This window comes from Fukomys damarensis, unplaced genomic scaffold (genome assembly GCF_012274545.1).
Source record: "Fukomys damarensis isolate Sample0158 unplaced genomic scaffold, DMR_v1.0_HiC HiC_scaffold_7, whole genome shotgun sequence".
Classification (NCBI taxonomy): Eukaryota; Metazoa; Chordata; class Mammalia; order Rodentia; family Bathyergidae; genus Fukomys; species Fukomys damarensis.
In genome coordinates, this window is record NW_022900919.1 from 28,421,036 (window position 1) to 28,445,637 (window position 24,602).

General features: G+C 47.7%; 1 protein-coding gene across 1 annotated transcript in view; it reads right to left on the bottom strand.

Moving 5' to 3' along the window:
* The window catches only part of Slc24a3 (solute carrier family 24 member 3), a 459,193-nt gene that overhangs the window by 104,271 nt on the left and 330,320 nt on the right, over positions 1-24,602 (bottom strand). The window contains exons 4-6 of the mRNA XM_010634169.2: positions 20,321-20,395; positions 16,231-16,315; positions 15,841-15,944 (exon numbers count right to left, since the gene is read on the bottom strand). Coding sequence (XP_010632471.1) covers positions 15,841-15,944; positions 16,231-16,315; positions 20,321-20,395 — 264 coding nt within the window. The remainder of the gene's footprint in view (positions 1-15,840; positions 15,945-16,230; positions 16,316-20,320; positions 20,396-24,602) is intronic.

Here is a 24,602-nt window from a genome sequence, read left to right on the forward strand (position 1 = left end):
CAAATATGGACCCATAAAAATAAAAATTAAAAAAGCCCTCTGCCACACATCAGGACATACAGGCTGGAAAATCACAGCACTGAGCTGTGAGCCATGGGCTGTGTGAAGCCCAGAAATGGCAGAGACAGTGACTCAGCTGTTCTCGTGTGCACCGGGCATGGGGTGAACTGGCGCACACACAAAGGGTGATTGGAAGCCCCGGGCTTCCTGTGGATTTCTGCCTACCTGACTTCAAAGCTGGTGACAGCACACTTAGTTCCAAGGTGCACGGAGAACTTAAGAAATTAAAAGGAAAAAGGGTTGAAGGGAAAATATGCACCCAAACTCTAAAAGCTACAGGGAACCACTTCTTTCTTCTGATGGAGAAAAACTTCCTGCTTTCAAACAACTGCCAGGTGATGTGACAACAGCCAGCCTGCTGGGTGAACAGGCACTGGGGCTCATAGAGACTTTAGTCACAAGGATAATTTCTTGAGCCCACTGATCTCCAGAGGGGCTGCATGATATGAGAGCAACAAAGCAGGCAAACAACTTGAAATATTCACTGCAAATCCCATTCCACATAATCTCTTTTCTCTGGAAAATGTGGTAGATTAAGGAACACAAGATTGGAAATGCAAAGATTCAGTGTTTCTGCCAGAAATAGCTGCCAGAAACTTCTCCATCAGAAGCAAAATGATTTCCCATGGCTTTCAGAGTTTGGGTCCATCCTGCCCTGCTGAGTTTATCTGCCCAGTGGGAAGATGTTGTAGGGGTGGCCAGGAGGTCTCAGACCAAAATCCCCTCCAAATTTAAGCCTGGGAGGAAGGACTTGATGAGTTAGGCCTGATTCTGGCCAAATCAGGCCTGAGACTTAATTATGCAAAAGGATCCTTTTCTTTGAAATCACATTTGGGGTTGCACTGGCTGGAGTATGATTCCTTGGCTGGCGCCATGCTGTGCCACTTGGGGGCTTGGAAGAGAGTGACATTTCCAGAGATGGAGTCCTGACTTGTTCCCTGGGATGTAACAGCATATACATGCCAGGCTTCTGAGAAATGTGACTCGGGTGAATTCTGCTCTGAGCATGTATAGACTCACCCTGGCTGGCGAACGCTCCTAGAGTAGTAGAAAGGGGGTTTCTGGCAGGGTGTGCAGGCTGGCCTTCAGCATGATCACCAGCCACCGTTTCCTGATTGCTACCGTTCAGAGAGTTGGAGCCCAATGTGCCCTGGGCCGTCTGCATGAGGGCATGCTTCTGTATCACAGAGCAGGAGACAGAGTTTGTATATAGGAGAGAGAGATAGAGAGAATCCTTCCAATGATCCTGCTTATGAGGAGGAAATATTCACGACAAGCCATGCTGCAAGCAGGGATGAACAGAGGTCAGTGGCACAGCTTGGGATCCAGAGCTGATCAGACTTGGGTTTGAAGTGTGCAGCAGAAGAAAGAGGGATTTTTGAGGTCATACTGTCATAGCAAAGTCACTGTGGTACCTGAGTGGGTGAAAGTGCTCCCAAGCCAGCCTCTGACAATAGCACTGCTAGAAAGACTTCTCCTGTTCTCTGCTTTCAAACAACCGCCAGGTGATGTGACAACAGCCAGCCTGCTGGGTGAACAGGCACTGGGGCTCATAGAGACTTTAGTCACAAGGATAATTTCTTGAGCCCACTGATCTCCAGAGGGGCTGCATGATATGAAAGCAACAAAGCAGGCAAACAACTTGAAATATTCACTACAAATCCCATTCCACATAATCTCTTTTCTCTGGAAAATGTGGTAGATTAAGGAACACAAGATTGGAAATGCAAAGATTCAGTGTTTCTGCCAGAAATAGCTGCCAGAAACTTCTCCATCAGAAGCAAAATGATTTCCCATGGCTTTCAGAGTTTGGGTCCATCCTGCCCTGCTGAGTTTATCTGCCCAGTGGGAAGATGTTGTAGGGGTGGCCAGGAGGTCTCAGACCAAAATCCCCTCCAAATTTAAGCCTGGGAGGAAGGACTTGATGAGTTAGGCCTGATTCTGGCCAAATCAGGCCTGAGACTTAATTATGCAAAAGGATCCTTTTCTTTGAAATCACATTTGGGGTTGCACTGGCTGGAGTATGATTCCTTGGCTGGCGCCATGCTGTGCCACTTGGGGGCTTGGAAGAGAGTGACATTTCCAGAGATGGAGTCCTGACTTGTTCCCTGGGATGTAACAGCATATACATGCCAGGCTTCTGAGAAATGTGACTCGGGTGAATTCTGCTCTGAGCATGTATAGACTCACCCTGGCTGGTGAACGCTCCTAGAGTAGTAGAAAGGGGGTTTCTGGCAGGGTGTGCAGGCTGGCCTTCAGCATGATCACCAGCCACCGTTTCCTGATTGCTACCGTTCAGAGAGAGTTGGAGCCCAATGTGCCCTGGGCCGTCTGCATGAGGGCATGCTTCTGTGTCACAGAGCAGGAGACAGAATTTGTATATAGGAGAGAGAGATAGAGAGAATCCTTCCAATGATCTTGCTTATGAGGAGGAAATATTCGCGACAAGCCATGCTGCAAGCAGGGATGAACAGAGGTCAGTGGCACAGCTTGGGATCCAGAGCTGATCAGACTTGGGTTTGAAGTGTGCAGCAGAAGAAAGAGGGATTTTTGAGGTCATACTGTCATAGCAAAGTCGCTGTGAAACCTGGGTGGGTGAAAGTGCTCCCAAGCCAGCCTCTGGCAATAGCACTGCTAGAACGACTTCTCCTGTTTTCTCATCTATAAAATGGGGGCAGTGACAGTATTCTCTTCAAGGGTTTCTAGAGAGGATCACAGTGTATGGAAACAACACAGCAAGCTATGCCCAGAACCCTGGAAATAGTACAGAAATAATAACTTTTAAAATAATAACTTCTGCTACTTTTACCACTATTCCAATTTTTATTAGAGTTGGAAAATGAGCCTACCATCTACTTTCTCTTAATCATATCCTGATGGTCATATTCAAACTAAAACCTATATTTGCACACCCATATAGTGATGGGATTCTACACATGGGATCCTGACCACCTTGTGCTGAGAAAAGCATTAACCTGCACCCCAACCCAGGGAGACTGCTGCACTGTGTACAAACTGCCCTGCAGGGTTCCCTGACCTCTTGCCAGCCAAGCTTAGGGATATTCAGCGTGGAGCAGCAGATAGCGGGAGCAAAGGTAAAGAGATGCCTGGGAGGGAAGCCTGGGAGGCTGAGAACAGACCCTGGGGCTCTAGGCAAGAGCTGGGAACAGACGGTCCACATCCCCTAGGTGAGCTGTCACAGGAGCAGAGGCTGAGCCAGGTCTGGATGGATGCTGTGGGTCATGGGCAGGAGCTGCGTAGCAGAGAGCAGCATTCCAATAAAGTAGGATGTGGGGTGTGAGGAAAGCAGAAAATTGGAGAGGGCCACGCAGGAGCCCATCTCCATGAACCCAGGAGCCTTGGGGAGAATGGTCACCATGCAAACTGCTAGCACCAAGTGTCCTCTGTGTGGGCTGAAGTAGGGCTTGGGTGAGCCTAAGCATGGAGCTCAGCCTTGCTTTGAGACCCTGAATATACTGACTGCCACCCCCATGCCCCCAGTTCAGGGGATGAAATCCAGGGCCTTTCTACACATGGCACATGGGATCCTGACCACCTTGTGCTGAGAAAAGCATTAACCTGCACCCCAACCCAGGGAGACTGCTGCACTGTGTACAAACTGCCCTGCAGGGTTCCCTGACCTCTTGCCAGCCAAGCTTAGAGATATTCAGCGTGGAGCAGCAGATAGCGGGAGCAAAGGTAAAGAGATGCCTGGGAGGGAAGCCTGGGAGGCTGAGAACAGACCCTGGGGCTCTCCTTGTGCTGAGAAAAGCATTAACCTGCACCCCAACCCAGGGAGACTGCTGCACTGTGTACAAACTGCCCTGCAGGGTTCCCTGACCTCTTGCCAGCCAAGCTTAGAGATATTCAGCGTGGAGCAGCAGATAGCGGGAGCAAAGGTAAAGAGATGCCTGGGAGGGAAGCCTGGGAGGCTGAGAACAGACCCTGGGGCTCTAGGCAAGAGCTGGGAACAGACGGTCCACATCCCCTAGGTGAGCTGTCACAGGAGCAGAGGCTGAGCCAGCTCTGGATGGATGCTGTGGGTCATGGGCAGGAGCTGCGTAGCAGAGAGCAGCATTCTGATGAGGTAGGATGTGGGGTGTGAGGAAAGCAGGAAATTGGAGAGGGCCAGGCAGGAGCCCATCTCCATGAACCCAGGAGCCTTGGGGAGAATGGTCACCATGCAAACTGCTAGCACCAAGTGTCCTCTGTGTGGGCTGAAGTAGGGGTTGGGTGAGCCTAAGCATGGAGCTCAGCCTTGCTTTGAGACCCTGGATATACTGACTGCCACCTCCATGCCCCCAGTTCAGGGGATGAAATCCAGGGCCCTTGCACTGAGCTCCATCTTCATCCCTTTTTCACTTTTTATTTTAAGACAGGATCTTCCTCAGTCACTGTGTTGTCCAGGCTGGGCTCCAACTTGTGGCCCTCCTGGCTCAGCCTCCCAGAGTGCTGGGATTCCAGATGTGTGCCACCATGCCCAGCTTCATCTTTCTGTTTTAAACTTCACTTTCTCAGCCTTCCGGCCTGGCCAAGAATAGCACCCCTCTCTTTAGGATAAGGAGATGAAATACCCACTTAGCTAGATTTACAGACAGTTCCCTTTTGATGACAATCTGCTCAGCGTTTTTGTGAATATATAGACATACCTGAGAACCAGGACAACCCTATTAGGTAGAAAGTACTATTGTTCTTACTTAACAGATGAGGAAACTGAGGCACAGTGAGGTTATGGAACTTCCACAGTTCATACGGTAAAGGTATGAGCAGGCCAGGATGTGAATGTGGGTAGTCAACCTATAGAACTATATAACAGGCATGGCTCAGAGCTTGGACATTTTAATACAAGATGACTAATATTTATAATCACTCTGCCCAGGATTAGCATTGGAGCTGTACATCTTAAATATTTGCTTCCACTAAAACTTGTAGAGTCACATTTCATTAAAATCCATTTTTATTTATGAGAAATGATAGATGCGCAAGATTCTTTTACCTCATTGTCACAGAAGTTAAGAAGCTGTATTTTGGCTTGTGTTGGGCACATGCCACTGCAGAGCTGACTGTTCTTTGGTGGCATTGGATGTGGGCTGTGAGGCCCTTTGGGGTCTTGCTATGAAGGCAAGAACTCCAAGAAAGGGGTTTATCTGGGTCTGGGGGGACACACTGGGGGCTCGTTCGGGCTGGGCTGGCAGGATCTGAAGCCAGAGCCCAAGGCAGAGCGGGGCATTGGACCTGCTAGCACGAAAGCCATGTATCTCCCATGCTGACATGGTGCATGACATTTTCCAAGGCACTGAGGCCAAGCTAACCCTTCAAGGGTCCCTGTTACCACCTCCAGGCAGCATGAGCCAAGCCACATGTGCTTCCAAGAAGGAAAGCAAACTTCTCCCTGAGGACCAGCCTGAGCTGTGACTGTTGGGTCACCTAACCACGGCCTGGCTGCTGGCCTCCATTTCTCCTCCTTGTCCCTGAAACAGTGGCCATGTTCCCAAAAGGAAGGACAGAAACCATGGGCATCAGGGACTGAGGATGTCACTCCTGGGTGAGTGAAGAGAGCAGGAAGGTGTAGTTCCCCTACCCCATGTGTAAAAACATCACAGCATCGCGGGGCAGCAGTATCAGGTGTTGGTACCAGAAGAAGCCTCAAAATCCCTTTACTCCCATACTGCACTCCAATCTCTCCTACAGCCTGTCACCTAGACAAGTGGCTTGAGATGGAGTCTTGGTTTCTGAAAGGAGACTGAGTCATGGTCTCCAATTAGCTATGCCAACTAGTATCCAGGCTCAGCATTTTCTGCCAGAGGTTCCAAAACAAAAAGGCAAGGATACCTCATGCATGTCGTCTTCTAGGCCAGGGAGAACTGCATGACAATCTAAAGAACCCCTTCCTGGCTCCATGAGATGTGTTTGACACTTTCCCCCATGTGCCTCTGTTCCCACTGCTCTGCTGGCTTGTATGTGGCCTCAGAGAAGAACCCACATTCTAGACCAACACACCCAGCTCTGAGTCCCAGCTCCGCTACTCCTGGCTGTGTGACCTGGGGTGAGTTTCTCTCCCTCCTTCTCTGACTTCTATTTTTCTCATCTGTGAAATGAGAAAAATCGTAACTATACCATGGAGTTGATACAAGGATTAAACAAGTTAATACATATAATTTTATATTAACTGAGACTCCAATAAAGATGAGCTATTAACAGAAAAACCATTTTAAATTTAAAATAAAAATAAATGATAATTGCGGGCAGAGGAAATAAAGCTGCATATATTTTTTTTTTATAAAGGCAAGAAAAACATGCTATGGGCTGGGGCACACACGCTTCTAGAAGCTGCATGTCGCACTAATCCAAGACCGAGCAAGAGCATGAAGAATAAGGCTCGGTGCATAATGACCAAGACCTGGAAAAGATGGGGCCAAGGCTCTAACACTGTCTACCAACTGCACCCAGCCCTCGTCTCCCAGCTGCTGGCGACTGTGTCAAGTGTGCTCACTCTCTTTTCCATGCCCTGACTGCTGCCACAATTTCATCTTGCAGAAAAAAAGTCCTAAACAAATGAAGCACACGAGGATGGTTTTCATTCTCATCGCCCAAGGTGTGGCAGCTCATGCGTATTCAGGACAGAAAAAAGGAATGTACCCTCTCTGCCATGTATGAGGTAAGTGGCCCCTCAGTTAGGGGGCTGGGTCCATCTTCCAGTGCCAGTGAAGGCCATCTTTTGGTCCACGAGATAAATCCTCTTCTTCACCTTTGTCACCAGCCATTCCCATCCTACTGCCCGGTGCACTTCCTTCTAAGACTTTTTCAGTGTACCTGATGGCAGGCTGTGACATTCCTCCTTGCATTCATCTAACCATCTAGACACCAATTAGCAGCTCCTGAGCAAATGCCAGGATTGAGGCACACTGTGAATTCTCTCTGAGTAGATATCCATTCTCCCTTCCCTGAACCAAGGGCAGCATATCACTCAGTCTATCACAAGCCACTGAACAGTGATGACTGATACTACTCTTATTATCTTCTCTCTCATATTAAGGGTGCACTCAACCTGCTTTTCCAAGTTTTCACAGCATTAATGTCCAGTTGACACATTATACCTTCTCTTTATCTCACTATACCTCCATGTTGTTATCTCAATATCCATCCATCCATCCATCCATCTATCCATCCATCCATTCTCCTATCTACTCACCTGTACACAGTAATTAATTGTCATTATTGGGCATTTAACATCCTGGATCCAAATTCCAGAACGCAGTTTTTTCACTGGAGTCCTGGTAGCGCCTAGAGCAGTGCATGGTGCACAGTATACACTCACATTTATTTTATTAAGGATTAGACTTACTGCACAAAGGACCTTAACAAACATTTTCCCCAGAACACAACAAATGGAGTATTGTCCTGGATTTAAATTCACAGTCAACAAAGAGAGAAACCACCTATCAGTGATATTGTATAAAGTCAGTGTGGGGACCTCAGGCTCAGGCGCTGACTCCACATGGTGCTGTGGACACCTGGACTGCAGCTGCTTGGACCTATAAAATGGAGCTCATGGAGAACCCCATGTAGACGGCAACGTGGTGGGTGGGGAGGAGGTAACACCAGGGAGTTCCCCTTCCTTCTGCACACACATGTTCATGACCTGATCGTCTTTCCATTCCCTTCATCATGGGAACCTTTCCACTGACTCTGGGATGGAGTTATAAGGACATGGCTGGAATTCCTCACCTCCCCTTGTTGGTACACAGGTTCTGCCTGTGCTTGAAGGTTGGAGTCTTTGTGTCCAGTGCTGGGGTTCCTGGAACCACTTTGAGGCTTCCACAGGGTTCAAAGGGATGTCACAGCCTGGGCTTTATTGTGGTAAGGAGGTGCCCAGCAGTGAAGGGGACAGTAGGGACAATGGTGATGCGGAGGGAGGAGCGGTACATGAGACATGTGACCTACACTGGCTTCTGGAGCCAGGCTTGTGACAGAACTCATAGGTCTGTGCTGCCTCCTGCCTTGCTACATCTGTGACCAACACATCGCTGAATCTCCACGAGCTTCAGTTTCCTATTTGCACAGTGTCCTCCCTGGAGAGTTACCTGAGGGTCGAGACTGAGTAGCATATGTAAAGCTGTGAAAACAGTGCTGGGCACAAGATGAGTGCCACAGATGTGCTGGTTAAGGAGAAACAGAAATAAAACTGGCATCTGTCAGCCACCCTGGCTTTTGTCCTCACTGCATTTCTCCCTCAGCTCTACACTCGGCAGCTCCTCCTGTGGGGTGAGGTGCCTGGGTGTACACAGGCTGGACAACTTCCTGTGTGTCACCAAGGGGTGGCCTGGCTTGGGCTCACTGAGGCCAGAGGGAACATGGTGGCTTCTCACAAGAGTCCTGCTTGTCTGTGAGAGAAGGCACCACTGGGAGCATTGTGTTCTGGAGGGAAAAGACACTGTACCTAAAAGACTGACTCTCTCCTCTGTGGAGGACCCTCAGATGCAGTGGTTGTGGGGCTGGGTTCACTGTGTTTTGACATTTGGTGCTAAGGACATAGGCAGTGACTGGAAACTCATTTTCCATGAGCAACACAAGTCTTGATAGCACAGAAGAAGCAATGCCCCTCCCAGGTGCTGGAGCCTCCTGTTTCTAGGAAGCTGCATTTCAGGTCTCAGTGACTGTCACTCTTGAGTTTTCCGGACATAAGGTAAGTGACCTCTTTATTTTCTTTGCACAACTGAAAAGTGCTGTGGCTGAAACCTCTCTCCAAACCCGAATATAGGTAACAGCACTGATAAAACATGGCCAAGACCACTCTCAGTCATTTCTAAGGGCTCTACTCTCTATTGATTTGGAAACAAAAGCAAACTGGACAGAAGGACTCAGAGGAGTGATTGAGTGCGAAGATTTAGACTGGCTGATGGAGAAGAAGAGGACAGAAGCCCCATTAACACTTAGGCAAAGACTGGAACAGACTTTTTAACCTAACAAGATGGCAAACAGGAAGGTAAAAAGATGTGCGCTATCATGGCATGTCAAGGAAGGGCAAAGTAAAAACATGACAAGGTGCGACTCATGCTCGCTCCAGCGGCTAAAACTAAAGTGCAACAGAGCAAAGTAAAACTGACCACACCAAGCACTCACTGGTGAGGGTGTCCAAACTGGAATCTCACAGGCTGTGATGGGATGGAAAAGGGCTCAGCCACTTTGAAAAGAAGTTTGGTGTTTCTCACAAACATGCCTGCCACACGACCCAGTAAACTCACTCCTAATTTATTTTCTAAATGGAAGGGGCGTTGGGGAAAAAAGGAAAGAAAAAAGAAAAAGAGAGCTTATATCCACACAAAGATCTATAGCAGATCTGCATACACTTTACCATCTGTGTGACACTGGCCCAAGGGAAGGCAGCCATCAAGGAAACTGATACTGCAAATTACCTCTGCTCTGTGTAAAAACCAGGGACAAAAAGCCGTACATTCAGGGTAGAACTGACAACAGTCTTATCACTGGGAGAAGAAAGAATGAGTGGGCTCTTCTCGATTAACCTAAGCACTTGGGTAACTGGTTCCTTCACCAGCAGCCTTGGTCAGAGGGCCTGAGCTGACCCACACTCATTTTTATTTGGTGATGCTAAATGGAAGTTGGCAAGTGTGGTGGCCAAGATGTGTTCTTCCTCTGCTGGCCAGTGCAGTATGTACTCATGAGGCCTAAAAGAGCCACAGCCATGTTCTGCTGGAAAGGAAAACTATCCTGATGAGGACAAAAGCGATGAGAGATGAGGCAATAACAATGGAGCCAAAGCCCCGACCAAATCAGAGCTGATGTCCACGTTCCTCGGTATTTTTGGAAGACATCAATAAATTTGCTACATATGAGAAGCCAGTTAGAGTTGGGGTGTTTTCTTACCTGAAACCGAACTAATCTAGATGTGACTCTGAGATTGGATCTAATTTCAAGAGATCGTTCAAAGAGGTAGAACTAGCCAGGAACAAATTCTGTGAGCCAACGTCACAGCTATCAGAGGTCTTGGATGAAGATACAGAGGTGATCTAAATGGAGCAGGGCAGAGCCAGGTGGTGACCTCAATGGAACTCTAGGCCTGGGAACAGCAGTGTCTGTGATCAGGCCTGGAGATCAGGTTTGGGGCCCTACTGGGACATTCATGAAGGGACAGCAAGGAGGCAAGCTGAAGGCTGGGCACTGAGGGAGGACTGTTCATTGTGTTAACACCAGGCAGACCTAACCCCGTACCACACACCTGCTTTCCCTCACTCAGGGCTATGGATCAGAGCATCCTGCATCCTGGAGGAGGCCTGTCCCACACCTGCTCTGAGTCTTTTGCTGGGCACTCATTCTTCTGCACACCCACCTTGCCTGTGCAGAGGAGGGTGGGCCTACAACATAGACTTAGGTTTGGTCCCTGGAACGGTGTGTTTTTCAGCCTCACCTTCCTCATTTGCCAGCCTCCTGGGAATCCGAGTGATCCTAGGTGATGTACTGGGTTTGCTTTGGGAAACAGTAGGTTGGGAGTCAAGGTATTCAAGGCAAGCTTGAGTAATCTGTGGGTCCCTGCTGTGGCTCAACTCTTCCATCTGTTTGGTGGCAGCCAAAGCCCATAGTGGGAGATGCCATCTAATCAGAGAAGGTCCCAGATGCACCGTGGTGAGGCTAAGTGTTTGGATCATGGATCTTGGCCACTACCATCTTGCTGACATGTCTGTTCCAGATCCTATACACCAAACTTCTAAAGAACCACAAAGTCTTAGGCTAATCATATGAATGCAATATTTACTCCTGCAAACTTATTAAATCATAGGTTCCCCATTTGGAAGCATTCATATCAAGTCTAACCTTCCACCTCTATAGATCCCCACCTACCTCTGCCCCCAGAATCCATCTCCCTGTACGTCAGGAAGGATAATACTACCTTACAAATCAGCAGGTTTATTTCTACAAATATTTATAGAGCATCAGCTATAATGCCTGTGCATGGGAAAAGCTTAAACAGTACCTGGATTTTTTGATTGTTATTTATTTGTATTTTTGAGACAGGGTCTCACTATGCAGTTCAGGCTGGTCTTGAACTCACTACGTAGCTCAGGTTGGCTTTGAACTCAGGGTGATCCTTGTGCCTCAGCCTCCCAAGTGCTGGGATTACAGACATGTGTCACTGAACCCAGCTCTGGTAGCTGTTATTTTTAACACCAGAGGAAATTCTCTAAATCCAAGATGTTCTGGACCCGGACTCCTAACTGTTTGCTTGGTATTAATGCTTATGGTTCCACCACTGGGGCTGAACATGAGACTCGATGAGTGGCTAATTTTAAAGACTTGCTCTTGAGCTTGTAGTGAATACTTTATGGGCCCATTCCTTTGCCATTTCAGGTCCTTTCAATGGTCTGTCCCTATCTCACTCTGCTAGATGTTTTTTCTGGGCCTAAAGCCCACCCTGCTTATGCCCAGCAAGCTGGAAAGCTGGGGAAATCACATTCCTTAAGAGGAGTCCTTAATCAATGGGTGATAGAAGTCAGTGGCTAAATACCTCCACTCCCCAGCATGTGTGTGAGATCACCATCACCTAGGTACCACAGACGAATTAAGTCCCAGTTGCGATACTGTATTTATTGGCATGCCTGTCTTGGACGCCTTCTCTTCCCTACCTCACTTCCTCCATGGCCAGGGCATTTCCTGGGGCCTCCTTTCAGTTAATAACTTGTACTTGAGCCCTTGCTGAGAGTCTCCTTGTGGGAAGACCCAGAAGAAGGCAGCGAGTTCCATCTCAGATGTGAAATCCTTGAGTGCTGCTGCAGCGTGGACAGGGTGCTCCTGGCAAACTCAGCTGAGATGAGCTGGCCCTTGCCAGAGAACCCAGGCATGGTAGGAGGCAGCCAGGGCTGTTGTGCGAATGCTTGGTAATAAACTGGAGCCATCTGCCTGCCTGTAATAACTGGAATAGGAATGGCCTAATCTGGGATGCAGTTAAACTGTTTACTCTCTGTTTGTGGTTATGTATTTAAAGCTTAGCACACTCAGAATGGTGGATTTAAATTTATAAGTGCATTGTTTAACGAAATTGGCATGAAGTCCTTTCAGCACAATATGCAAACTACATGAGTAGGTTTCATGGAGAGCTTGGCGTTTCTCTCTCTGTTGCTTTTGTTATTTGTTCTTAAATAACAAAAACGGGTAGGACCACAGCCGTGTATGTCTTGCCAGGTTGCCAAGAACCATTCTAAGCTACCTTCTAAGAAGCAATTTCCTTCTTGTCCCATAAAACTCCCCAAAGCACCCTAGGCAAATGCTGAAGTTACTGGGTATGTTTGCAAAGTGCAAATACAGCAGACATTTAATTACACTGAATTCATCAAAACCCTAATTGAGACAGGAGATCAAACCTTACAGCTTAATTACTTTAATTTCAGATGGGCAACAGACATTGTCCTGCACTGCCCTTTATGTTGAAATGCAGTACAGAGAGGTCCCTGGGTGCTCGCCTGGAATTCTCCCAGCCAAATGAAAGTGGAGATCAACATAAATAATAATGCTAAGTGAGACCCACGATTGGATTTACTAATCACTTCAATTCCCAATTTCCATCCTTTTTGTAATATTCCATAGCCCCAGCCCCATCAGGGAGGGTTTTTCAATGTGCAAAGCCAGCTTTCATTTCTTTTGATTTTTCTTTTCTATTCACTGATTAGACAGCACAGAAGCCAGGACCAATCCACTGTGCTAATCCTCTAAACACCTTGTTGTGATTTCCATTTAGAAGGAGTTCCTATCTGTCCTTTACCTTCCCTGTCTGTCCCACCCTGTGCCCTATGGGAACTAGGGACACACCTGAATGTCAGGTATTCTCACTAATGGTGGTAAGGTCACCACAGGGAGCCAGGGTGGAATTTGGTGGCAAGGACTCCAGGGACCAGCACCCTGAGAGTTGATGCTGGATCTGAATTGTACTGACTTACCATGGGCCACATGAAGCTCATGCCCCCAGCACACTAGGTCTCAACCCTAGGGCAATACTAGGGAGATGGGGTGCATCTGACCCTACAGAGGAGAAACCCAGGCTGAGAACAGAAATAGCTTCTCCATGTCCCTCATCTGGCAAAGGACAGAGGCAGGATTCAACCCCAGGCCAGTCTGATTCCCCAGCCTATGTTCCTTCTAATACATCATTTTGCTTCCTGCAAATACTCCACAAAACCCTGAAAAGTACAAGCAGAAGGCCTCGGAAATCTCCAGGCAGGCAGGCACAGGACAAGGAAAATCAGAAGAAAGACCAAGCACCAGAATCCGGAGGCTGCTTCTCATAGCACCCCCAAGACCCCTTCTTTTTGCAGTCGTTCAGGTCTTGAGATAAGCCAGCAGAGCCCTTCTGGAGGGGACAAGTGACAGAAAGCAACCTTTGCTGAAGTTCAAGTCCAGTATCTGCCTGCCCTGATGCAGGTGTTCTGATCAGGCAGCAATGACTGCACTGCTGCTAACTCCACACCACACACCTGCTCAGGCTGTTTCCTCAGGAATTCTTCCCGTGATGCTGACTAGATGCTGCCAGCCATTGGTTTGCTTTCTGTGTATTATCTCACCCCCTTTGGGCTTGCTTTTGGATCAGGCTTCAGGTACAAATGACTAATGAACTAACAACATTAATAACGGCCAGACTAATAATCATACTGCTAATGGTGACAATGCTAATTAAGAGAGCGCTAAGAGCAACAGCCTGGGGTGTGACATTCATCTCAGGAAAGTGGTAAGGAGGGGCAAGCAGAGGGGAGCCAGGGGCCTGCAAACAGTGCTGAAAGCAAAGGCAGAGACAGGGTTTCAGTGTTAACCACAGATGAGGTGTGATCAAAAAATATGGTGAATTTTTTCTTTTTTTTTTTTTTTTTTTTAAATCACAATAACAGACAAATTGCCACAAATCCCCTTCACTATCCTCCCCTTCCTCCCCTTCACTTATCCCATCATTCTTTATTTTTTTTGAGGGTCTCAATTTCTAGTTCAGACTGGCCCTGAACTCACTATGTAGTCCAAGCTGGCTTTGGATTTGGGCAATCCTTCAGCCTCAGCCTCCTGAGAGCTTGGATTACAGGCTTGTGCCACCACGTCTGGCTTATCCCGTGGTTCTTGTTACTTTCTGAAGCAGTTAAAGAAGTCCTCTTTCATGAGTATCTTTAAATTATACTGTCATAGTTGTCTCTATGTCCTGAACCTATTTAAAGTGCTCACCTTTTATGGTCACTTTTACTTTGGAAAGGAGGCAGAAATCACACAGTGACAGATCCAATGAATGAGGTGGATGAGGAGACATTGTGTTTTTACAAGCCTGCCTTTTTGTTGGATGGCATTCAGCACCAGCATTCACTGTATTTTTGGTCACACTTTGTAAAGACACTCAGGAAAGAGGCCTTCAGAGCTGCTGCAGAAAGTGGCAAGAACCATGGGATAAGTGTGTGCACGGTGAGGGGGAGGCTTCTGGGGATGGAGGTTAATGGCCATGTGCCTTTTCTTATAATAAATTTCAAAATTTAATTTAATTCCCCTGGTACACAGGAGAATGTGAGCCCAAAAAACCTAGATAACAGGTCACTGAATAAAAAGGATTGGAAAATAGAAAATGTTCGGCCTAGGGAGTTGGGAAGAGCTTCATCATCATGAACAGAAACGTCTGTCCAGGAGTCTCTCAGTCCAGAAGGACCCAGTCCACCTGGAGATGAGTGGATTCTGACAAGATCAAGGCGCCCCTCTGCCCGTTTCCTGGAAACATCTCACATAGCAGGCAGCTCAGACCAATCAGTTGGCAGGGAGCTGGTGGCCGTGGGCAAGAGCAGTGTTCCAGAGCCCACTCTGTGAAGACCCTGGGCCTGCCTCAGAGAGATAGGGCGCTGGGAGTGCGGGGTGCCAGGGCTGACCAGGAGCATGTCCAGCCCTTCATCCTGACAGGCCACAGCCAGCAGGATGCTGCGCCCACCACACGGAGGCCACAGGCCAGGTGTTAGGCTCACCAGGCGCCCCACTATCACAGGTAGGGTCACCTCCCATAACTTCTAGAAATTGCCTTTTCTAGAGGACACTGAGTCTTGTGTGTTTGTACAGAGACTCAGGACTGCATTGCTCTGAGTAAATCCCTCTGAAGAAACTAGCACTCCACAGCTGCCTGACAGCGGCAAAACTCATACCCTCATCACAGCTGCTGCAGCATCTCCTCCCCTGGCTCAGCCTCACGCCTTGGTGATTTTGGGAAAATCCCCACAACTTCCCCAACCAGACACCTGCAATCACCAAGGACTCAGACCCCAGAACACCTCTGGCAGTGGAACAGTCTCCTTAGGAAAAGTGAAGGCCTTACAACTCTCCCCACCAACTTTCCCAGAAAGCTAAAGCAAACACAGAAATAAAATCCTCCATCCCTGTGGGACAAAAGTTTGCATCCTAAACTGATTGCTGCCAATGGCTTTTAGCAGAAAAAATTCTCTCTTTTCCTGTCTTTCTCTCTCATTTATCTCCTCTGTGGCAAAACCACACTAAAATTGTTTTAGGTCACTGTAGTGCAGATCAGTAATACACATGAGCCTGACACCTTCAAATCTGTAACCCATAACTTTCAGGTTGGTTAATTATTTATGTGGACCTGGGAATTCTCCATTCCCCCAGTCTGGAGAACAGATGTGGTGGCTGGATGGTTTCTAGTTCCAGCTGGTCCAGCCTCCTGCGGGTGAGATCCCAATTGCTGGGCCCCAGTGGGAGTTATACTCCAGAAGGACTCTGCCTGAGACCAGGAGGAGCTGGTGATCTTACCTGCCCTGCAAAGAGCCCGCAGACACCAATGATGCACAGGATATTGAACACGGCCGAGCCCACGATGGTTCCCACGCCCACGTCGCCCTTGGTGATGAAGACCCCTGGAACATAGACCCAATGTCAGCTTACCGTGGTGGCTGCTGCATCCCCTGGGGGTTCAGAGGATACTTCATGTATGCTGCAGTCCCCAGGTCCTACTGGGGTCCTTCATGCATAGTTAAGCACCCCTTCAATAAAACAGTGGCCTTGGGAGAGGCTGATATCCTGCAGGGACCCCTGACTCATTTTCTGTTGAAGCAGACAGTCCTGGTCAGGGGACATTCTGTTCCAAGAGCCCCTTTCCCTCAGACAGGGAGAGGCTGAGCGGGTCGCCAGCTTGTCACCTACCTATGACTGATGTGAACAGCTCAGGGGCTGAGCTGCCTGCTGCCATGAATGTGGCCCCTGCCACATCTTCACTGAGGTGTAGGCGCTGCAGAGGAGAAAAGACAGACACAGGTGAGGAGGATTCACCTGGAAACAGAGCTGACCATGACCCCACCCTGAGAAGGGGAGTAGAGGGCCTGGGCTAGAATCCCTACAAAGCTCAGTGCTTCTCCTGGGGAACCTCAGGTCCTCACTAGTCAGAGGTCTCCAAAAGACTTCAAGATCCCCAACTCCAATGCCCTCAGGGCCGCTGGATGACCGGGAGCCACAGAGCTGCGGTATGAGACCACATAGACAGTGGACTCAAGGCCCTGGTGAGCCTCTGCCTCCTTCCTGCTGCTTGCACTTTTATTTCAAAGGAGGTGCCATCAATCCAGATCGGCATGCAAAGTATCCTGAACTATTCACAATAATTTAAGGAACCTGGGCTGAGTGAGGCCTCATGTTGGCCAGTGGAGGACTTGGGGTATCTCTGAGGTCACCCTTCCGAGTCCCCCAGCCCTGTCCTGAATCTTTACTCATGGGGTGGTAGAGTGGCCTGGGGACCTGGGATGAGGTAGAAAAGGGTGAGAAAAGCCACACAGGGGGCCCTCCAGGTCACTCTGGTTGTTACACCAATAGGGGATTTGCAAGAAGATGAGGTGAATACACACTGGGGGCTGGGCAGATTCCTTGTCCTCCATCACAGCCTGGGAAGTAGCTGGTTCCCTCCTGTAGTTCCAGAGAGGACACTGCCAGTCTGGGGGCCATGGTCTCTCTTCCCAGCTGCTCGGATGCTCACAGTTGGGGCTCAGCCACAGTGGGGGCAGCTGGCTTTGCTGACAGATGGTGGCAGAAGCCTGAATGAATGATTTGATATGGTATCCTGGGCCCCTTGGCTGTGGCCTGGACAGCAGAATTTCCCAGGAGGTGCTCAGGAGAACCCAAAATGGGATCTGCAGAACACTCTGTTACCCTCTCCATCCAACTGATTTCTTCTTCCTCCAGATCTCCTTCCACCCCCACCCCGCTTGGCCCCAATCTCTACGACACAGTCATGGAAAGTCTTCCCAGCTCTCTCCTGAGCAGGGAATAGTTCCTGACACCTTCACCTGACATCCAGGGCTCCCCAAGGGGGATGCTTGCTCTGCTCTCCCCTTCTTGACTTGGGTCTCAGATTCTCTGATCAAACACCCTTTCTTCAAATGCTTTGCCAGTATGACCTTCACTCCAAGCATTGCTCTTCTAGCCCAAGCCGGGCACCGGGAGGCAGATTCTGTCCCTCCCTCCCTTTGCAGTTCCCATTGTGTGCAGCCTGCCTTCAGTACAGAGGGGGCTGGTTCCAGGAGTCCTGTGGATGCCCTAATCTGCATGTGCCCAAATTAATTCCATAACATTTTGTATTGTCCGCACGTAACTTACACACATCCTCTTGTATACTGTATGTCATCTCTAGATTTCCTACAATTCCTATTCCAATGTAAACGCCATGTGAATAACTATTCCTGTATTGTTTACGGAATTATGACCAGACAAAGTCCATACATACTCAGAGCAGTGCACTTTTTTTAGAACATTTTCCATCTGTGATTGCTGGTGTAGGTACGGAGTGCGTAGACATGCAGGATGACTACATCCTTCTCCTGCTGTTCTGTGGGCTGCACCCTCAGTGAGGTGTGGCCAAGGATCATGCTGTGCTCTGTCTCACTTCCTCCCTGGCCCTTGAGTAGCACATGGCCCAGGCAGAGCGCAGCTCAATGCTTTCTGTAAATGGGACGGACCACCTCCTGTGTCCATCATCATCTCTCACTGCTTGGAAAATCCCACTGTTGCCCTGAAAATCTCCCTGAAGCTTCCTTCCCTCTCTAACCAACTTCATCTTTACTTCATAAGCCTCTGCCCAGCCTGAAGCTGCCACCTCTCCATCCTTAAGAATGTCAAGCTCTTCTTCCTGGTTGTTGCAAATGCTGCTGTCCCCGAAATGCTCCTCTCCCTCCTTTGCTTCAGGGCAGCCGAGTCCATCTGTCTACCTCACAGGATTGCTCTGGACACCTTCACATGTTCTGTGATGTGACCTGGCTGTGCAAACCTAGGGCTGCCATTTCACACAAATGAAAGGGGGAATTCAACCAAACTTCAGATGGAAAATATTCAGAAAAAATGTGAGTCTACACTTAACATGTCCAGATGTTTTTCTGGTTATTTTGAACAATAACAATATAGCAGGACATAGCATCCAATGGTATTTAGTATTATAGGTCACCTACAGAGAGATTCAATGTGCACAGGAGGGTGTGTGCAAGTCATGTGCAATTACCACAGTCATGTCCATGGTAATTTCTTGAGACTGAGACTATACCTCCATTAATGAAAGGTGATTTGGAAAAGGAATCTGCCTTGCTCAACAATTGGTCTCAAACAATTACTATGGTCATTTTATATACGGGACTTGAGCATGGGAAAGTTTTGGTATCAACAAGGGCCCTGGAATTAATGCTTCATGGACACTGAGGGACACCTGTGTTTCATAGCAGACCCCCAATTACAGGTGCTGAACACTTCCTCCCCTGAGACACAGGACCCTAATCCCAGGCTGAATCACTGTGACAGGCGCTTCCACATCTGTGGATAGAGTATCTTGGATACCGCCTCACATTCCCTACCCCACAGTCACCACACAGAGGGTTCCAATCCCATGACCTCTTTGGGGTTGTCATGCAATGATTATTTATTTATTTATTTGCATAAAAAAAGCAGCAGCTTCCAGGATGCAGGGGGAGCTGCATAATTTAATAAGTTAACTGTGACTTCCAGACTGGCAGCCTCAGCATCACCTAGGAACTTTGAGCAAACACAAACCCTAGCCCTTCTCTGTGGCCACCTCAGACCCGTGGAGTTGGAGGGGGAGAGGGCAGGGCCTTGAGGTTTGAAGAACCCTGGCATAAGACACTGGGGTTCAGGTGGGAGATATGTCTGGGAGGACTCTCTTCTGAAAACTGAGATTCTGAATCATAACTACATAAATCAAATGCAAAGTTTGTAGATAAAGGAAAGCACATTTCAGAACCAACAAAGAGATGAAAGAGGCCGGAGAATGAGAGAGAGAGAGAGAGCTCTGCGTAGGCTGAATATTCGTCAATGAAAGGGACTGAAGCACTGTTCAGGCCAGCATTCGCTGTGATGATACGTCACAGAGTAGCAGATGCTCTCCTCACCTCTGTGCCTGAGCTTCTCGCCTCAGTGTCTTCCGGGCCTTCCCATGGGACATTTCTGTGACACAGAGAGGGGAAGCTGGCTGGGAGGTGTGGGTGAATGAAGGTCTCACCCTAGCAACCCGTGGGGTACCTAAGGAGGATTGTGTGAGCAGAAGGAAACAGAGGAAGGAGGTGGAAGACACAAGAAAGGAAGGGCAGGACAAGGAGGGAAAGGAAGCAGGGAAGTAGAGTGGTGCCTCTATCTCTGAGAGCTCTGAGCCTGCATATTCTACCAAAGGTGAATGGAAAATATTAGAAAAATCATTGCATATGTACTGAACATGTACAGATTTTTATTTTATTGTTACTCCTTAAACAACACAGTACAGGACAGGGGATGTAGCTCAGTGGTAGAGCATTTCACTTAGTACGTACAAGGCCCTGGCTTCTAATTCCTACCACAAAAGGCAAATAGAACTATCTATGTAGCATTTCTACTGTATTGGTATAAGTAACCCGGAGGTGATTTGAAGTGTATGGGAGGATATGTGTAGGTTGCCTGCAGATACTACATCATCTTATACATGGGACTTGGACATCCATGGACCATGGTGTTCCTAGAGGGTCCTGGAACCAAGTGCCCATGGAGCAAGGGGCACACAGAGCAGCATCACTTATGGCTGGATATAGTGGGGAAGGCTGGCCTGCAGGTCTGCGTCCAACCATTCACTGGTGTTATAAAATTCTAAGTGGAGAGAGGCAGCTTCACAGCTGAGATCATCCTTCTCTCTCAGAGCACAGATACCTGGTGGCTAAAATACCCCAAGACCTCGTAGAAGCAGCTGAGCCTACAAGAGCACAGAATGTGAGGAGCTTACCTCACAGATCTTCTCCAAGGAGGGGACGAAGAAGTCATCACACACAATGGCCAGGGCATAGAACATGTACATGGCCTGGAAGACAGGAGGGAAGAGTTAGTTAGACTCAGGCAGAGCCAGGGGTAAGGGTTCTGCCACCTTCTGCTTCAGTGATGTCCTCTGTGGTCAAGAACTTGACCTCTGACTCAGAGTAAGTGCAGGATCCTTGCAAAGCCTGCAGAGTCCATGTGTCGCAGTCCAGCTTTCTTCCTCAGTGCTTGCCATGCCCCTGTCACCTATTCACCTATTGACCCAAGTGTGCTACGGATGCTGCTTCAGGCCCGTGCACTTGCTATTCCCCCTGCCCAGAACACTGTTCATCAGACACCCTGCTGCCCTGAGGTCTCTGCTCCAATGCCAACCTAACTTCCCTCCACCCACCTCTCTCTACCACCTTTATCCTGCTTTTGGCCCTATTTTTTTGTTTACATTAAATTGCTCTGTCTGTCGTTAGTCTCTTCTGCTAGAATTTCCTGAGGATATGAACCTGCTATTATTGCCATATCTACAAAAGGCAGCACAGGTCTAGGACCGATGCTTAATAAAGACAAGAGATAGGAAGAAAGAGATAAGTAGATGAATACATCCAATTGAATGTTTTTACTCTCTGGGTCCTATAGGATGACTTTGCAAACTTGCTTCCACATCCTGCTTGGCTCTCATAGGGGCACATGGAGAAGCTAGGGAGACAGTCTCTGTCTTTATGTGAGGGAATCTATAGAGAGAAAGCTGGCCTGAGTATACTGCTCACACAGGAAAAAACCAAGCCAGGAGATGGAGCTGGTACACACACACACCACACACACACACACACACAATGACACATGCAAACTCCTGGGCCCGGCTCCATCTGAAACCAAGTTGACTTTCTAATTTCATGATCAATAACATGCTTTGATACTTAGGCTCTTTTGAGTTGAGTTTCTGTCACTCACCAATAACCTTCACAAAGCCTGTCATAATCCAAGCATGAAATGATCTGAAGCCTTCTACTGTGGGGTTTAGTCCCCAAATCCCCCCCCCGCTTCTTTTGGTACCAGGAATCGAACTCAGGTCCTTTCGCTCACGAGGTAGGCAGTGGAAACACTGAGCTAAATCTCCAGCCCTCCCAGTCCCCTTTCTTTGAGCTTGTTCTCTTTTTACATGTATGTGTTTTGTTTGTGGGATTAATTTAGTCCCCAGCCTCCTTTTTCTGAGCTTGTTTTCTTTTTTACACATATGTGTGATTTCCAAGTATATACTTTAACACTTGATTGTATGGAAACATCAGACAAATCTGAATAAAGGTATATTTGTTCCCAAACTGCTAACTGTAATAAATTATTAAAACCTAACCAACTATACCAGAAGTGATGGTTACATAAACTATGATTCATGAAATGCTGTTAAAGGGGATTATATAAAACTACATTTAGTGATGAAGAAATACATGGCCAAATAAAAAGGTGTTGCAAAAGCATATGGGCTATCTCTTTTTTGTTAACTTGTCTGGGTTTATATGTGCATACACACATATAAGTATATTTGCATATGAGTCTGTAAGGTCAAAGATCAAGATAATAGCCACATTTCTCCTTATGATAAATCTACCTGTATTTTGTAATTGCTATACATATTTTCTAATTTTTCTACCCTGAATTCATATTCTTAAATAAGTTTTTGTCGGGGAGTAGAGATCTTAGAGGTAAAGACTCTGTTTGATGGCTCACTTATCTCTCAGGAGCTGGGAGCCTTGGTATGCAGAGCAATCTTAAAAATAATTTGTACTGATTGATATATTCATAATCTGTACAAAATCATCTGCCTGGGGTTGTTTTTGATATCAGTTTAAAAATAATTAATGCTGTGTCTTGTACCCTTGTGGATAAGCCAGAAATCACATTTCCAAATTATAATGGACTCAAGCCCTCTTTTGCTGTATGGGTTGGCTGATCCAAAAATATACAGGTTTTAGCATTATCCTTGAAAGGACATCCAAATTCAGTAATTGAAACACAGAACTGCACATTTGTGCATTAGCCAAGACCTAAAATAAGCTGCCTGTCACTGACACAGTCAACTCTCTGACATAGCCAACGTCTCACAGGAGTCCATCAGCCATCTCAACAAGAATATGCTCCCATATTAAGTACTGATCTTGTGCTGGAGCAGGGAGCTCCATGGAACATACTCCCTTGTCACTGTTCAGGTTGGGATGAGAGATGGATGGATCTGCCCCACTCTCAGTGCTTTCCAGGGTGACAGCTGGTCACCCAGCCCAAGGCCACAATCGGTGGGGATGCTCACTGTCAGTCAGATACTCATTGACAAGGCACCTCTGCGGACCCCCGGAGGCCTGCAGGGCAGTGTGGATCCTTGTCAGCTGCAGCGCCCCTCTTGGTATGAGAAGCCAGGCTGCCACAGTGGTTATGACACCCCACTGTTAATCTATTTCCTTTTCCTGGAAAGCAGATTCCCATTGGAAATGCAAACAAATTGTACAAACTAATGGAACAAAACCAAGTACAAAGTCCAAATTTAAGATGGCCACAGGAGGTGTGGTATTGATGGCACTATCTGCGCAACGGGAACAGACATTTGGAAGAGTTAGGTGCTTGCACACTTATTCCACCATTCCTATTTCCAGAGGGTTAGCAATGTCACCGATGTTAATGATAATCATAAAGTTGTCCACTCTTTGGTGAGCCATCAGTCCCAGACTTGCTCCAGGTACTTTATGATTCTGTTGCTTAATTCTTCCAACTTGGTGGGTCTCATCGCTCAGCTGGCCTAGAGCATGGAGCAACTTGCTCAGGGACACATGAATGGCTGAGGGTGGGGCTCAAACTCTCCAGGCCTTGTCAAGAATACAGGTGTCTTTCTTTTCCCATGGGGTCATTTCTGACTTGTCACTGCCACCACACTCATTGTTAGTTCACCTACTGGTGAACCATCTCCTCTAACTGCACAGAGGGAAGGACAGTTTAGAGTACCAGCCATCCACCCCTTGAGGTTGCTTTTCATAGCTGTTCATAGTCTACTGTTATCATCATTTTTATAAGGTACACTACAAAACACAAGATAGGTTTGAATTCTCAAAAATGCCCCAGATAGCCCAAACCCTGGAGTGGCCCAGATGTGCTGCCTTTCTTCCCCAAACACCCTGGAATCCAGGCCCCTCAGCCTGGAAGCAGACAAGCAAGCCATGTGGGACCCGTCCTGATCATGAGGACTGAGAGGTGTCCGGAGAAGGAGTTGGTTGGCACTCTTTAGCTTGGGTCTCATGCCCACAGGGGGTCCTCCATGGAAACTCATCAGAGCCTCCCATGAAGGAATCTATGTTTTGGCACAGACTATGTGCAACTCAGAGCAAGAGCCATATTTTCAAGTAAGGGATGGCCACAATATACTATATTTAAATAAAAAATAGTTTTATAGTAAAAGACACATTGTCATGAATACCCTGCAAAATGTTCTCCTTCACTTCAAACACATTTATCTCATTATTTTGCTACTTCCTGAAGCCCTTCTGGAGATCCTCTTCTGTGAGTCTTTACTGATTATAAATATGGTTAATGTTGCTGCCAAGTGACATCAAACGAAGGCAGGCTCATAACATGACGCTGTCCTCCATGACATACCTTATTCACCAGATTTGACACCACATGACTTCTGGCTCTTCCTCAAAGTCAAAATGACCACTGAGGGTGGCATCAAGACATTGAGGCAGCCGTGACAGTGTCACCGAGGACATTCACCAAAGAGGACTTCCAGAACAGCTCCAGAAAGTGCCAAGAATGGTGGGATAAATATGTTCAAAGAGAGGAGGAAATTTTGAGGGGGACTCATGGCAGTGCTTTTTACTGTAATACATATTTTTTTGTAATGCATTTTTTTTAATCACAGATGCCTGCCCATAGACCTGGCCTCCCACCTGCTTAAGAGCAGCAGCTGTGTTCACTGCATACCTGACCCACCTGTTCTGGGGTGCTCATACAGAATGACTTAGAGGAAATGAGTGGGTCCCCAGGACAGTACTGTTCATGGAGCTGCTGGTGTCAGCTATGGCATCTAGCAGAAGAACTCCTTAAGCAGTAATGACTGGGCCCAAGCAGCTGCTGAAGGAGGTGCAGTTTGGAGCCTCAGTAGATGCCTAGGACTAATACATTCAATCTTAGCCAAAAGGCTGAGAAGCGATGGTGCCTAGGAGTAGTGAAGGGTCTCACATGAAGTCTCAGATGCAATACTTGTGAATTAATGTGGC